Source organism: Talpa europaea, assembly GCF_964194135.1.
Source record: "Talpa europaea genome assembly, chromosome: 2".
Taxonomy (NCBI): domain Eukaryota; kingdom Metazoa; phylum Chordata; class Mammalia; order Eulipotyphla; family Talpidae; genus Talpa; species Talpa europaea.
The window spans coordinates 87,953,426-87,969,693 of record NC_140068.1 but is presented as its reverse complement, the minus strand read 5'-3'; the positions used below and the strand labels follow the sequence as shown (position 1 = coordinate 87,969,693).

At 40.9% G+C, this 16,268-nt stretch overlaps 1 protein-coding gene across 1 annotated transcript in view; it reads right to left on the bottom strand.

Annotated features, from left to right (window-relative positions):
- XPO5 (exportin 5) overlaps positions 1-12,591 on the bottom strand; it is a gene marked incomplete at both ends in the record, with an annotated part of 55,500 nt that extends 42,909 nt beyond the window's left edge. The window contains 8 exons of the mRNA XM_084228937.1: positions 2,901-2,977; positions 4,370-4,555; positions 4,961-4,987; positions 7,538-7,720; positions 7,900-8,037; positions 10,048-10,120; positions 11,039-11,160; positions 12,487-12,591. Coding sequence (XP_084085063.1) covers positions 2,901-2,977; positions 4,370-4,555; positions 4,961-4,987; positions 7,538-7,720; positions 7,900-8,037; positions 10,048-10,120; positions 11,039-11,160; positions 12,487-12,591 — 911 coding nt within the window. The remainder of the gene's footprint in view (positions 1-2,900; positions 2,978-4,369; positions 4,556-4,960; positions 4,988-7,537; positions 7,721-7,899; positions 8,038-10,047; positions 10,121-11,038; positions 11,161-12,486) is intronic.
- Positions 12,592-16,268: the final 3,677 nt, after the last annotated feature.

The window sequence follows — 16,268 nt, the reverse complement described above, 5'->3', positions numbered from 1 at the left end:
GGGCCAAAGACCTTAACAGACATTTCACCAAAATGAAATTTATTTGCTACACAGATAGCAAATAAAAGTATGAAAAGATACTCCACATTATATGTCATCGATTATAACAACCAAGATGCTACACACCAATTAATACAAACCTGTTATAAAGGCCAAAATCCAAAACACTGAGCCCACCAAATGTAATCAGGATGTTAAGCAACAGGAACTATCACTCATTAGTTGTGGAAATTCAAAAAGGTACCCATACTTTGGAAAGCAGTTTGACAGTTTCTTATAAAACTAAGCATACTCTTACCAAACAATTTAGCATTTGTGCTTGTTTTCCCAAAGGAATTGAAATTTTAAGTCCACATAAAAACCTACAAAACGTTTATAGTTGCTTTAATCATAATGGTCAAAACTTGGAAGCAACCATATCCTGCTGAATGTATAAACTCTGGTCCATCCAGGTAATGAAATTATTCCGCATGAAAAGAAGTGAGTCATAAAAAGATACAGAGGTACCATTAAATGCATATTACTATGTGAAAGAAGCCAATCTGAAAAAGTTACATATCATATGCTTCCAATTATGACATTCTGGAAAAGGAAAAAATATGGATAAAGTAGGTCAATTGTCAGGGAGTGGATTAGAGGAGTAGGGAAGAATAGGCAGAGCACAGAATATTTCCAGGTCAGAGAAAATACTCTAGACGATTCTAAACAGTGGGGGACCCAGGTCAAAATGCATTTGTCAAAACTCATAGAATGAACCCTAAGATAAACCCTGGACTTTGGATGATTATGATAAGCCAGTGTAGGTTCATCAGTTCTAACAAATGCACCATTCTAATAATGGGGGACTATGTAAGTGTGGGGGCAAGAACAAATCTCTCTACTTTCCTTTCAGTTTTGTGGTGAACCCAAAACTTCTCTAAAATAATCAAGTCTTAAAAAAATGAAGACTGTAGGGTCTCCCTGGTGGGGCAAGGGGTTAAGACACAACCTATGAAGCTCGCCGCAGCCACTGTAGCAAGAGCTCCATCCCCAGCCAGGAAGCAACCCACATGGCGAAGCAGACCTCTCCTGACTCGCCCCTGTTCCCCTCAGCAGTGTGTTTCAGTCAGTCTTCCTGTTTTGCATAAGCACACAACAGCTTGGGTACAGGCCAGAGGTGTGGGGGGTGAGAGGATTCACCAGAGAGCGAGGCGGGGGTGGGGGGCGGGGCACAGAACAGGCAGACTGACTGAAACATACTGCTGAGGGGAGCAGCGGGCGAGACAGGAGAGGTTTGCTGCACCACGTGGGTTGCTCCCTGGCTGGCCAGGGATGGAACTCGTGGATTGCTTCACAGTGCAGTGCTTAACCTCCTTTGTCACCAGGGAGGCCCATAAATAAATAAATCTTAAAAAAAAAAAGACTCAATATAAACATAACTCTGGGCTTTCTTTCTTTAAGTCATTTAGTTAAGGTCTATAATCCCTTATCTGCTATTTTAGAATACAAGAGCTATCAAATAAAAAAAAAATTTATAAAAAGATTTAGTGACAAATCTGAACCAAAAAGATGCAGGACTATTCATAGTAACAGGAATTAATGACTAGTGGACAGCAGCTGTTATTGGTTGCAGTCTGAAGGCAACAGAATATAATGTAAAAAACATGGCCCTTGCAGTAAGCAAGACTAAGTTCTAGTGATGTTGAAGGGCAGTAAATGGTGTTATAGTTTCCAGTGCAGGCTCTGGAATATGACTACCTGGGTTTAAATCAGTTTTACACACTGGATCCAGGAGTACAGAGATGGGACACCGTAGTGTAGATGTCATGGTATTTATGGAACCAAAAACACGGGGCTTGGGCCTCCCCTGTGGCGCAGCAGGTTGAGCGCAGCGCTGTGAAGCTGTCCGCAGCCTCTGCAGAGCGGGTTCGATTCCTGGCCGGCCAGGGAGATTCTCACATGGCGTGGCAGACCTCTCCTGTCTCACCTGCTGCTCACCTCAGCAGTGTATTTTGGTCGTCTGCCTGTTCTGCTTCTCACTCTCTCTGGTGAATCCTTTCACCTCCCACAACTCTGGCCTGCACCCCAGCTCTTGTATAAAAATAAATAAATCTTTAAAAAAAAAGATAAAAAAATAATAAAAACATGGGGTTTAGAAACATTAACTATAATGGTCACCCAAAAGACAGGATCCCATTAAACAGAGCTGTAGTCTCCACAGGAAAGTCAGCATAAAAGCTGTTGAAGAATTGGCAGTAAGAGGGTTTAGGTAATACATATGCGCCTCACATCTTTTCATGTTCTTGAGACCAAGAGCAAATCGAAAGTAGTGAAAAGAGGGTACTACAACAGTTTCAATTATCTGCGAAAGACAGTCTGACTCACTAGTAAGAAATACTTATCAGGAAATGTTTTCATATTTTCTAGAGCACTGAGAGAAAATAAGTCATTATTTCAGGATATAAATGTGTTTATAGGTTTTATGCACACATTTCTCATTGAGCACATCTCTCCAGCTACCTTCAAGAACCTTAGCACTTCAGATATTGATTACTTTAATGAAGAACAGGGAGGAATATCTGGAGTCCTGCAATTGAGGGAGGCCCTGAGACAGACTCTGCTGCAACAGACCAGAGCTTTCTCTGGCCTAGTTACCAAGGCTACTAGGAGGCTTGCGGACCAGAGACAAAGAATCAAAATGAGTTGCCTAGGGAGAATAGGAAAAACTATGAAAGTGGGCTGGTGCCACAACTTATTTCCAGTATAAGGTCTTCAAAATGGTTGAATTGTTCCTTTAAATGACTGCCTGGTTTTCCTACAAAGAATACTCTCAGGAACACAGAAAGGAACTTTAAATACATCCAAGGAAGACCTAAAAATAACAAAGAAATCAGAAAATATACAGAAATGTAGATACTCACCGGGCAGCAACAAGTATATAATGCATGGCAACATCTCCAAATAAGACCATCAAGGGCTTCCGGTCTTCCAACTTGCCCTACACCCAATTTTAGGGAAACATGGGTAATACAAATAATATTATTAAGAGTCTTCAAATATTAACATTTTCTATATAATCCAACATACTCACTTCATAATTCTCACATAGCCCTGCAGCTGACTAAACACTAGAAAAAGGCCAACTATTTAAGACTAAAAATGGGTAAGGGCTACAATGCTGTAATGAAAGCAAAGTAAATTACATCTGATGACAACATGTCTGTGGAGAAAAGTCATGTTAGCAAAGATAGGTACAGTAATGGATTGCTTAACAATGTTTGGGTAGAGACAAACTACACATATAATGGTGGCTCCAGTAGGTTATCACATAGCATACACACAACTAGCAGTGTAGGTTATACCATCTAGGTTTGTGTTATTACACTCTGATGTTTGCACAGGTTCACCTAATGATGTATCTGTCAAGAGATGTGTGAGTAAGATGCATGAATGTATAGTCAGTGTTAACCTCTATCTAAGATTCTTTGACATAACACTGCATGCTAATCTTTAATATTAATTTTACCTCTGTACTTAAGTGTGACGTCCAAGGTTCATAACTATGTTAAGAACCAAGTACCATGACAAATCTTTATATGCTGCATATTGCAGCATATCCATAGAATACTGGCAAACTTATCCAAAGGGGTCAAAGGCATGTAATAAATTGATGTCCAGTAAAAAAGTCCAAACTTTTAGGGCCTCCCCTGTGGTGCAGCGGTTGAGCGCTGGGTTGCGAAGCTGCCTGCAGCCTCTGCAGCGCCGGTTCGATCCCCGGCCGCCGGTGAGGGTCCCACATCGCGCACAGATCTCTCCTGCTGCCCGCTGCTCCCCTCAGCAGTGTATTTCATCAGTCTGGCTGTTCTGTTCCCCGCTCTGGCTCTGGTGAATTCTCTCACCCTCCTGCGCTTCTGACTGTACCCAGTGCTTGTATAGATAAATAATAAATAAATCTTAAAAAAAAAAAAAAAAGCCCAAACTTTTAGAAGTCTTTCTGCCACAACATTTTTTTTTTTAAGATTTATTTATTTATGCATATAAGAACTGGGTGACATGCCAGAGGTATGTGTGGGGGGTGGGGGTATGGGGGGGTGGGGGCATGGGGGAGAGCAGTGAGAGGATTCACCAGAGACAGTGGGGAACAGAACAGGCAGACTGACTGAAATACACTGCTGAGGGGAGCAGTGGGCGAGGCAGGAGGTCTGCTGTGCCATGGGGTTTCTCCCTGGCCGGCCGGGGATCAAACTCGTGCTGCAAAGGCTTCAGATTGCTTCATAGTGCAGTGCTTAACCCCTTGCGCCACCAGGGAGGCCCCATGCCACAACATAATATTAAACACATACACACACACAGAGTCTGAGGATAAAGTCATTTTCTAGTGGTAGCTTACTTTTCTGCTGACTGCAATGAGAAGACACTCAGCTGCTCCCAACTGAAGTTCCTGTTCATTTAGAAGCAGGCACAACATCTCCAGGAGTTTACAGTTTTCAGCAGTAATATGACTCATGGACACCCAGTCTATGTAGCCTGCTAGAGTATTCAGTGCTGCAACTCCTACTCGACAATGTGCTTGGGCCTGCATGAAAAAAATCATTTTGACCATTAAGGGCACACTAGTAGACAAGGAAGCTTTGATTACACCTGTGCTCCTTCTATTTTATAATTCTAAAAAATATACAATTTTTTTCTTTTAAATTGATTTTAAATATGTAAGAGTCACTGATAGGGAATTCAAAGGTTTTCTTCTGATAAGCAATCACTTCTCCAATAATTGCATTCTCAACATCCAGTAATAAGACCATATTGGTAAGTATGGCCATTTTATCCCCTTCAATAAATCTCAAATACTGTAATTTTGACTCCCTCTACCTAACTCAATGATAAAATAAAATAAGACTGAGCTCACCCTCTACTAGTGTATACATCTCTGTACCTGATAGGCTTAAAGAAGTCTCTTTCCAACTCCACAAAGAACTCTTACCTTTGACTCCTGAGAATTATCTGTCTTCTGAAAGAAAAGAAGTATAAGAATCCAATGTATTTAATGAGCAAAAGGTTAGGTAATAACTTTCCACCCCCATAACTAAGGCTCGTCAGTAATGATTTTCAAATACTGAATCAACTTTAATCTTGGAAAAGAATACAACTTTACTAAGAATGCATAACTAGTTATTTCCTCTAACAAGGGCAGGTTATTTTAACAAAATGGTCAGAAGTCAATATAAGGCACTTACACAAACTTATTCGAACATTAAGATCCACAAAGATAATTTCTAAGCATACAGTTTAAAACGAAATACAACAGATGAAAAATGAGTAAGAATCAACTTTGCTAGTGATGAGAAATACAGTTTAAAACAAAGTATTAGCTTCTTTCCGCATTAAAATAAAGGCAAATTCTAACTGACCATGGTATACTGAAATTACGTAATGTTAATAGAAAAAAAAGAAATTAAATGAATATACTTTGTGACCATGTATGTATGGATGCAACCATAGGAAAACCACATATCCAAAAATATGGATGTTAAATATATGAAAATGTCTATTTAGTAAATGTAAATTACCAGTGTTACTCTCACATTTCAAATTCCATAAAACTTTTTAAGTTCTATATACTTTATACATGTATAAAATTAATGTGTTTCCTGAGGAACTTTTGAAATTAAAATTAAGAATAACTCCTAAAGACAGTTAAGGGAAAAATAATTCAAGCAGCAATAACAACTTCTCATAGACCTGAAAACTTACTACCATTAGAATCAGAAAGGATTTGTTTTACTATTTTTTTTAACTTTCAAAAAAATATTTTTAATAAGTATTAAGCCTTCATCAGCAGTAATCAGGTAGAGGTGTTAATGGGGTACAGGTAAGTAGAACCCTCTCACCAATATCTATCTACTGGTTCTGCCCAAGAAGGAAAAGGAATCCGACTGACAACAGCCAAGTCCAGTCACTCCAACAAATTTTTCAGTCTCATTCGGATTGTCCATGCCTCTGGGACCAGTGCCAGAGCCAGGTGACAGGAGGAAGGTGCTCCCATTCATCCCTCATCTGTTACCGTTCAACCTCCTCCCCAATTGGGAAGGTACTGGAATGGGTGATGGAATCAGAGAAGGAACCTATGATGAAACTAAGAAGTTCAAGGTACAAAAAATAGCTCTTGGTGTGCTCTAATTCTAGGCACAAATGGTAGCCTGGTTTAACAGATGGAGAGAATGAAACTATGGGTAAAAACCACAGCGGACAGATTTCTAATATTTGTGAGGCTATAATCAATCAGTCCTTATCTGGTATGTTGACTAGATTTCTAGGACATCTAAGTATTCATAATTTATTCTCCTTCTCTTAGGGATTAAATCTCTGAAGGGGAAATGAAAAAACCTTCTTTATCCTCAATAATATATATAATGCAAATGTTTCTCAGGTATTTTCTTTTGAAAATGCTAGGGGAGAAATTCAGGGGGAAAGAGTACATTCTAATAAAAGGATGGGCTTAAATTCCACAAACATTTATTAGGAGATCTTCAACATTATAATCTGTACCTTGGGATACTTATTCCTAAAATGGAGATAATACTTTCTCTTAGGGTTGTTTTGAGGATTAAATAATATGCAAAATTCAAACAAATATGATTATGGCTGATGAAGGCTTAATACTTACTCAAAATATTTTTTTGGATGTTAATTAGGTGCCCACTGTGAGTTCACCCCCACCCTAATAGCTCATAACCTTATCAATATCTGTGTAAGCTTCTAGCACAGTTCTGAAAAATAAACCTAATGAAACTGCTGTGGACACAAAAAATAACTAATTTTAATTAATCCTAATATGTTAAGTATGTATTATGAGAATTCTAAATCAGAGTTCTTTACTCAGCACTGTCAACATTTTGGATTGGGTAATTCTTTATCAATAGGGACTGTTCTGTGGATTATGGAAGGTTTGGCAACATCTTTGCCTCCACCTGCTAGATGCCAGTACCCACTCTTATTGTGACAACCTGGGGGGAAACCACCCCCACTGAGAACCACCAAACTAGGCTAATTTCACACTGTCTCCTTCTGAAGGCTCTCTGCTAAATACCATAAAAGTTGAAAGACAGTATCTTTATCCAGCTTGCTCTTTTCTGCAGAAGAAAATCCTCATGAGGAATAAAATACAAGGGATCATGTAGCCAAGGTTAATATAACTTCTAAGTTTTCACTGAAAAAGAGGTCAGGCCTAAATGGGATATAAAAAATAACAAGGATAATTATCCTGACCTATTAGAAATTTTTAAATATTAGGAGTTAACTTTCACTTTTACACTATTTTAAGAATTTTCTTACTGTACAAAGACTTTTCCCTAATACATGAAATTCATTGAATTGAATTTCTTAGAAAATTAGTTCCACTTTTTCCTGTTATCTGTTTCTTCTTAGCTCATAAAATGACTTTGTTGTTGTTGAACTAGATATATCCTAGTTCCTTGCTGAAAATTAACTTTAAAAAACAAACAAAAAAATTCGCTCATAGAAGAAAACAGGACTTTTGAGAGATAGGGTATCCCCTTACCGCTTGCCGGTACTGATTTACATTTTCTTGAAGGGTGTTTAGTAGAAAGCTGAAGATCCTTTCCATGTTCTGGGTTAATGTTTGTTGGATATCCCTTCTTCTTTGAGGGGGTAATGTCTGAAAGGTCACTACGTCCTCTGCCAGTCGCAAAAGGATAAACATCACTAATTCTGTCTGTGTTTCCTAGAATATTAGAAATAAGCTAAATTAAACTAAAACATTTTTCATTATAGGGATACCCAAAGGCTCTTTTCTGTTGACAAAACAAAAAACCCCTGAAGAGCCAAAACAAACAAACAAACAAAAAACCCTAAAAAAAAAAAACCAAAAGGAAACTGAACTGATTCAGCTATATTCCATACCCCTTGTTTAGAAAGAGTGTCCAATTCTATAAGCATGTCAGGCCAGTGCTGTGGCCACTCCCGCTTGATCATTTCTACTACAATTCTAGATAGAACATCTTTAATATGATTCTCCTCTTCCAAAATGTCCAGTGTTCCCTGAGAAAGAAGAAGAGACATTAAGAGATCTGCTAGACTGAATTCAAGGAAAAAAAAAAAAACTGGGCCGTAAAGGTGTACAAAACTCATCAGCAGGCCTGCTTTTTAAACAGAATAAACAAACCTGTTCTCCATATCTGAGTCACTTGTCCTGCATTCTCACTAGTCATTCTTCCCACTTAAAGCTTAAGTAAGAGTTGCATCAGCTAATAAAATGGCTGTCACAGAGCAAGGAAGACATCATTGTTTCCCTTTATAAACTGAAGAGACTCATTGGTCATTTCATTTTGTGGGAGGGCCAACACTGGTAGAAGAGTATAGAAATAAAGAGAATATTGAGAGACTGATAAAAGGGGCAGCAACTGAATAGTTTACCAGTAGTCCTAGTATTAGAAGAGTCAGAAAGGTCATTATTGGGTTTTGTTCTTCTAAGTTTGATAGAGGTTTCCTCCAGTATCCAAAAGTAGAACATTCCTATTGGTATGATTTGGTAAATTATTTTATAAGTACAGGAGTGCTATTACAGTAATTTATATGGAAAAGTTTTTGAGGGTTCCCAGACCCAAAAAATAACCTATCAAATCATGCCAATTAGGAAAGTTCTATTTTTTGATAGTGGGGGTGAAACCCATAACATGATTAATAAATTATGACTTCTGTCGAGTCCTTCAGAACTAGCAAAATACAAGCTAAGTTAATTAAAAAATTGGAAGGTAATTTTTTTTTAATATTAAAGGCACAGACTTTGGAATGAGAAAGGGGTAGGAATTCCGTTTTTTATGCCTTTGGTTAAAACAACATGGACCTCCCTGGTGGTTCAGGGGTTAAAGTGTCAGTGCTATCAAGCTATTGCCAGCCACTGCAACTTCGATCCCCAGCCAGCGAGCTAACCCACATGGCGCAGCAGACCTCTCCTGCCGCACCCACTGCTCCCCTCAGCAGTGTATTTCAGTTGATCTGGCTGTTCTGCTCTCCATTCTGTCTCTGGTGAATCCTCTCACACCCTGCACCTCTGGCCTACGCCCCAGTTCTGGTATGCAAAAATAAATAAAAATAAATCTTTTAAAAAACCAATAAATTTAAAACATGTTTAAAGTCATATTCTTGAAATGAATCATTCTCAAAACAAATTATATTCTCCTGAAACAAATTCATCCTGCATATATTTATAGCTAGTATCATACATAATAGTTCACTCTGGAATGAAAGGAAACAAAGAGTAAAGTGGACAGAGTTTCAATATAATTTAGGGCTATCAAGCTATCACCAGCGACTGCCAGCCACTGCAGCATGAATTGGATCCCTGGCTAGGGAGCTGACCCACACGGCACAGCAGACCTCTCCTGTCTCGCCGCCTTGTTCCTCTGAACAGTGTATTTCAGCAGGTCTACCTGTTCTGCTCCCCACTCTGCTCTGGTGAATCCTCTCACTCCCCTGTACCTCTGTACCCCAGTTCTTGTATGCAGAAATAAATAGAAATCAATCTTAAAAAAAATAAATAAAAGTACGGGCCTCCCTGGTGGCACAAGGAGTTAAGATGCAATCTATGAAGTTATCCGCAGCCACTGCAGCACAAGTTCGATCCCCGGTGGCCAGGGAGCAACCCACATGGCACAGTAGGCCTCTACTGAATTATCCGCTGCTCCCCTCAGCAGTGTATTTCACTCAATCTGCCTGTTCTGTTCCCCACTCTCTCTCTGGTAGGTCTCTCACCCCCCAAACTTCTGGCCTGTACCCTAGTTCTTGTGTGCATTAATAAATAAATCTTTAAAAAAAAAGTAGAACTCAACACATAAGGGATTAATTAAGCCTAGTAATGAAAATGTGAAGAATTATGATTCTTGTGGTGATGGTTCTTTCTACCTTAAAGATAACATTTAATATTATAAAAAGTATCTGATTTGACTTATGTAGAACCAGTGAATTTTTATATAAATGCTACACTGAAGAAGTCACACTTTGTCTAAGCTACCTTGGAAACATTAAGTCTTCCAAGCAACCATTCCTTACATTTGCAATCAGCTCCATGACACTGTTCTTCAGATAGACCTTCTCCAATCGAGACATGCTGTTCCATCGAAACCTGGCCACCAAAATGCATAAAGTCAACAGAACCACATTAGAAGTCTTCTTTTCACAAGAGACTAGTTTTGATTCCTCTGTTAAGATTATGTTGGTGATTTCATTAAGCAACTATACTTTTGATTTTGTATTCTTCAAAGAATAAAAAATCAGTCCATATTTAACCAAAATGTTAAAAGAAGAAAAATTCTTGGGTAAGAGTTTTATATAGACAGCAGTTCATTAATCAGAATAAAGAATTTGTGCACAAATCAGCTTTTCCCTTTAATTTCAAAGACCAAAAGCAAATACATCTGGGGGAAATGTAACAACATAATTGGAAAAATATAATCTTGATAACACTAACTCCATTTCTGTGCTGGTTACAAGGTAATAACACAAATCCAGCAAAAAAACAAGGCTAAATCTTACAAGCTGATTCTTCTGACAAGCACTGCGGGTAGGAGACTCAAGTTAGGAGGGGTTTTCAGTTACTGTCATATAATCCTGCTTTGGCTGGGCTGTAAAGAGATCGCACACCTTCAAACTTAATAAAAAAAAAATCAATGTATAGGTAAATCAATCTCTGATTAGGCATTGTGCCTTTAATTTTTTTTTTTTTTTGAGGTCTGGCATATAGTAGCAGCTCAATAAATGCTGGTTGAATGATTAGCAGCTATTAGCAAACATTCATGGAAAGCTAAGTACTCTATGTACCTTGCATTTTACACAGAAGAAATTACAACTTTAGATAGAAGAAGAAAAAGGTTAAGTCCTAAAGGAGAATTCCCATGAGGTTCTAATAACCTTTTGGGGATCATTCATTTCTTCTTGGGGATTGTTCTTTTCAACTCACCTAAAGAGTATCTCTATGAGTTATATAAGAAATAAAGATTTGCTTTCTCACATACTTCAGTAGTAACATCCAAAAGTTCCTTACTTGACAACATGTTCCAGGATCTGAAGGCCAAAATGCCTGACGATGGCAATTTGTGTTTTCTCAGCCAACCTCAAGCCACAGGGAACACAGATAGGGCACTTTTCTTTAAACTCTTCACAAAACTGAAAGAAAAAACAACTAACTGTTTCCCTTGGGAGCCAAGAGAAGGTGAGAACTAAAAAAAAAACCCTTCATCTTAAGAAACTAACCTAAGCTATACTTTTAAGTTGCAAAATCTAGCTCAACATCATAGCAATAAAGAAACAAACATTCCCTTTAGTTGGGTAGTTCCAGATTCCCCATGCTACAGTCAAGTAACATAAAAACAAAAAACAAACCTTATCTAAATGAATAAAAAGCTTTTTGTCAGATACCCCTTCAGTATAATGGCTTGAAATGACAATTTCGAGGTTTTGCTTTAGAAACCTTTGGTGAAGAGATAAAGTAAATGTAAAATCTTTGTAACTGCCGAGTTTAGGTGATGGACATATACAAGATCATTGTAGGATATACTTTTGTGTCTATTTTTAACATTTCATAATAAATTGTTACAACTGTATTGTAAAGTTTCTTTCAAGCGGTGCTCACTTCACTTTTTGAAGTTACATCACTTAAAACACGTAGAACACAAGTAATTTTTTTCCTAGTGGTCATTTCTAATAGTTCACATACATTGTTTGAGGTGAGAACAAGTTCGTATTTATGGTATTAGCATTCCCAAACAGCAAAACACAAGTCGGGAGCACAGCATCTGGGACTCAAAGACATTACTTTCAGGAAACCAAAGTGCCCTTGTTTAAATGCAAAGTAAGTGGTGGAAGTTCATCTTTGCGCAAAATAGCCTAAGAATATCACACTAAGAAACATGGGGGGGGCGGGGGCGTTGGTTATGAGAATTAGCCCAGAAATACCTAAGACACAGTAGAAAGTTAGAGGTGCGTAAAGATGTAGCAAAGGGGCACCAGAGGGGCTGGGGCTCGGTTAGAGCGGGTCAGCAGGGTAACACTTAGCGTGGGGAGACCATAAAGAATGTGGCCGTTGTCGGGGACAGGATGGGCACGTGCGCCTAGGAAAGGCAAAGGGATGCGAGGATGTGGGGCTTTGGGGGGTAAAATACGTTCAGCCGGCTGCGGAGATGTTGGTGTTGCGGACTAGAGTGAACAGAAGTGGTAGAAGGATAAGACAGAGCAGCGAAAAGTGGTGGGATGAGAAGCATTTACGCACCCGAGCGCCCCGGGGGAAAAGGCAGGCTCGGCAAGCAAAAAAGGTTGGGAGTGGGAAGAGGCAGAAGGCGGCGAGGGGAAGCACCCCCCCATCCGACCCCCGGGATTGGGGAGGGAGGTCCTGGGGCAACGTGGGCGAGAGACCACCAGGGTTTTGGCGGTGTCGGGTCTGCTAGGGCTGGGAGAGGATCTCGCGGCAGGCCCGGGGCGCCAGACCCCAGCTACCTTGAGGGCTTCCAGCCGGTAGCGCTGGGTGGAGCTGGGGTCCATCATGACCGTCACTGCCTTCACCAGCTGCTCGCACAGCGCGTTCACTTGATCCATCGCCATGGCTAGCGCCACGCGCCGCTAACACGCTCCACGGCTGTCCCGGGAGCACGAGGACCGGACGGCTGCCTAGGCGGGACCACACGCTGGTACCGGGCCGCGGCAGGCTTTGGGAGAGGGGGGTGCGGAGCTGGAGGAGGAGCGTGAGGGGCAGAAGCTCCAGCCGGGAAGGACCGGGTGCTGCGCACGCGCCCGACTCGCCACTGCGCATGCGCCCGCGGAAGTGGCGACTTTCTTGTGACGGTTGCTCCTCGGTGGGCGGAGCGGGAGACGGAAGGGCTGCACTGCGCACGCGCGTCAACGGCCCTCCGGCTGCGCGCGGGGTGTAGTTTCTGTCAGGAGCGCCGGCCGGCTAGTCGGTGGCCGGAGCCGAACCCCTCAGGGCTGCGCGGGCGTTTGCCGCGGCGAGGATCCTCCGCTACCCTCCGTCGGGTGCTCCGTCGAAACCGTTTCTTTCGAAACCGACAGGCCTGCTTGTGGCAAGTCGCCTTCTTCTTCACGGTGGTGGACGACACCGAGCCCGGCATCCGCGGCGTCTGCGGTTGGCGGTTTGGCCAGGTGTTTGCCACTTGGTAAGAGAATTTAGAACCGTTCGGTATCACTGTGTTCGGACTTTTCGTGTTGCCTGTTGGTGTTTTGATGTAGCAGTGGCTGGTCACAACATTGAGACTAAACTGCTTACCTGTGCTTGCTTTTCTTGAGTGTGTCATCAGTTGATCAGCACCGTATTTGTATAGATCGGGATAAATCGAGGTACTTGAAGATTATTAATAATTGCGATTACTGAAGGTTTGTGCATTTTTGCCACTTTGAAGTGTTAAAGACAAAAGTAGCGTAATCCCTATTTAGACACGAGGCAGAATGCTTCATTTTCCATCTTTAAAGATCTCTTGCATGTACTAATTTTTTTTTTTTCTGGCGTTATCTGTTCAAGCTACACTGAGACCACTTTGATTTCTCACGTAAATGTTTATAAAGTATCACTTTCTGCCTGCTGTAGGTGAGCGGTCCCCTGGAATTTATAAGAAATTATGCCTTCACTACTCTGATTTTTAAAATTCATTGTTTTACTGATCTTTCAGCTTTGTTGTTGCGTGACACTTTTTCAAAATGTATGTTAATTCTTGACACTTTTTTTAGAATACAGTTGAGTGCTTACTCAAGTGTGTAACCTGGTTTCTCATATTTAAATCATGAATTACTGGTGTTTCCATAAATGTTTACTTTAAGTCAGTGGTTGCTGACCCCTGCTACATATTAGAATTGCCTGAATAGCTTTTAAAAACCACAATGCTCCTAACACCCATACCAAACAAGTTAGGATGTCTGGTAGTAGAAGTCAGATATTGATGTTATTAAGGTTCCTAGGTGATTCCAAATTGCAACTAAGTTTTGGAGTCACTGGTTTAATTTATATTAGTACTTCCAGACTCCTAAAAATGTTAAGTAGTATCACTAGTCTATTTATATTCTCAAGTATGTATGGGAATTTGTTACCATTCATATCTGTGAATAGTATGTAGTATGTTTTTTAATTGTCTTAAGATCCTAGGTACAAAAGGAAAAATAGTAACTTTACAGTGAGAAACCTGCAAATACCATTTCAACTAAATGATTGTGGCTAGCTAGTATCAGCAGTAGGGGCCTCCCTGGTGGCACAATGAGTTGAGCATAGCGCTGTGAAGCTGTCTGCAGCCTCTGCAGCACCAGTTCTATCCCTGGCCAAAGAGCTACCCACCTGGCGCAGCAGACCTCTTCTGACTCGCCTGCTGCTCCCCTCAGCAGTGTATTTTGGTCAGTCTGCCTGTTCTGTTCCCCTCTGTCTCTGGCGAATCCTCGCACCTCTGGCCTGTGCCCTGTTCTTGTAATCATAAATAAATCATAAATAAATAAATGATCATAAATAAATAAATCTTTAAAAAAAATCAGCAGTAACAAGACATATTGACATCATGTACCTCCCAATGATACACCAAAAAGAGCACATCACTTCCATAATATTCTTACCAAAAATGTGTAACTTCAATCTGATCAAGAGAAAACAACAGGGCCTCCCCGGTGGCGCAGCGGTTGAGCGCTGGGTTGCGAAGCTGCCCGCGACCTCTGCGGCGCCGGTTCGATCCCCGGCTGCTCCCCGGCCACCGGAGGAGGGTCCCACATGGCGCGCAGACCTCTCCTGCCGCCCGCTGCTCCCCTCAGCAGTGTACTTCGGTCCTTCTGCCTGCTCTGCTCCCCGCTCTGGCTCTGGTGAATTCTCTCACCCTCCTGCACTTCTGACTGTACCCAGTGCATGTACAAACAAACAAACAAACAAACAAACAAATAAATAAAAATACATGCCTCATTTAAAAAAAAAAAAAAAAGAGAAAACAACAAAGGTAACTTGAGAAATATTCTCAAAGTAATTGACTAGTTCTCTTCAAAAATGAAAAACAAGGGAAATCCATGGGCCTCCCTGGTGGCGCAAGTATTAAGACACAACATATGAAGATATCCACAGCCACTGTAGCACGAGTTCGATTCCTGGCCAGCCAGGGAGTTATCCACATGGCGCAGCAGACCTCTCCTGACTCGCCTGCTGCTCCCCTTAGTACTGTACTTTGGTCAATCTGCCTGTTCTGTTCCCCACTCTGTCTCTGGTGAATACTCACACCCCTCTCCCCCGGCCTCTGGCCTGTACCCCAGCTCTTGTATGCATAAATAAATAAATCTTTAAAAAAACAACAACAACAAAAAACCCCAAGGGAAATCCCAACAAAGCGTCACAGATTAGAGGATACTAAGGAGACATTGTACCTTAACGGTTGGACCCTAGAACAGAAAAAGGACATTAATGGGATAACCAGTGAAATTCAAGTATGTAGTTGAATATTATACCAGTGTTCATTCTTTAGTTTTTGTTTTTTAAGATTTATTTATTTATGCATACAAGAACTGGGGTACAGGCCAGAGGTGCAGGGGGTGAGAGGATTCGCCAGAGACAGAGTGGGGAACAAAACAGGCAGACTGACTGAAATACACTGCTTTGGGGAGCAGCAGGCGAGACAGGAGAGGTCTGCTGTACCATGTGGGTAGCTCCCTTCCTGCGCGGGGAGCGAACTTGTGCTGCAGAGGCTGCGGATAGCTTCATAGTGCTGTTCTTAGCTCCTCAAGCCACCAAGGAGGCCCCATTCTTTAGTTTTAATAATTGTTCTATATAAAGTGAGAACTCTATTTTTGCAACTTTTCTGTAAATCCAAAATATTTAAAAAGAAAAAATGCCACGAGTGCTATATATCATTTATATTTTATAGATCTTTTTTTTTTTTTTGGTGGGACCCTCGCCGGCGACCGGGGAACGAACGGGCGCTGCAGAGGCTGTGGGCAGCCTCGCAGCCCAGCGCTCAACCGCTATGCCACCAGGGGAGGCCCTATATTTTATATATCATTTTTGGTTTATCTTTTTCCTGAACTTTTATACTGAGATTTATCAGTAAGATTGATGGTTGGCTTCCCCCCCCCCATTTGTGTGTATTGTGGTTTTAATTTGCATTTCCCCATAACTAATGAGTCCATTTTCATGTATTGACCAGTATATATCTTCTTTTGTGAAGCAGACTATTCCTTTGGAGAATGGGAATTTAAAAAAATTTTTTAAAATATTTTTTATGCATACAAGTGCTGGGGTACAGGCCAGAGGT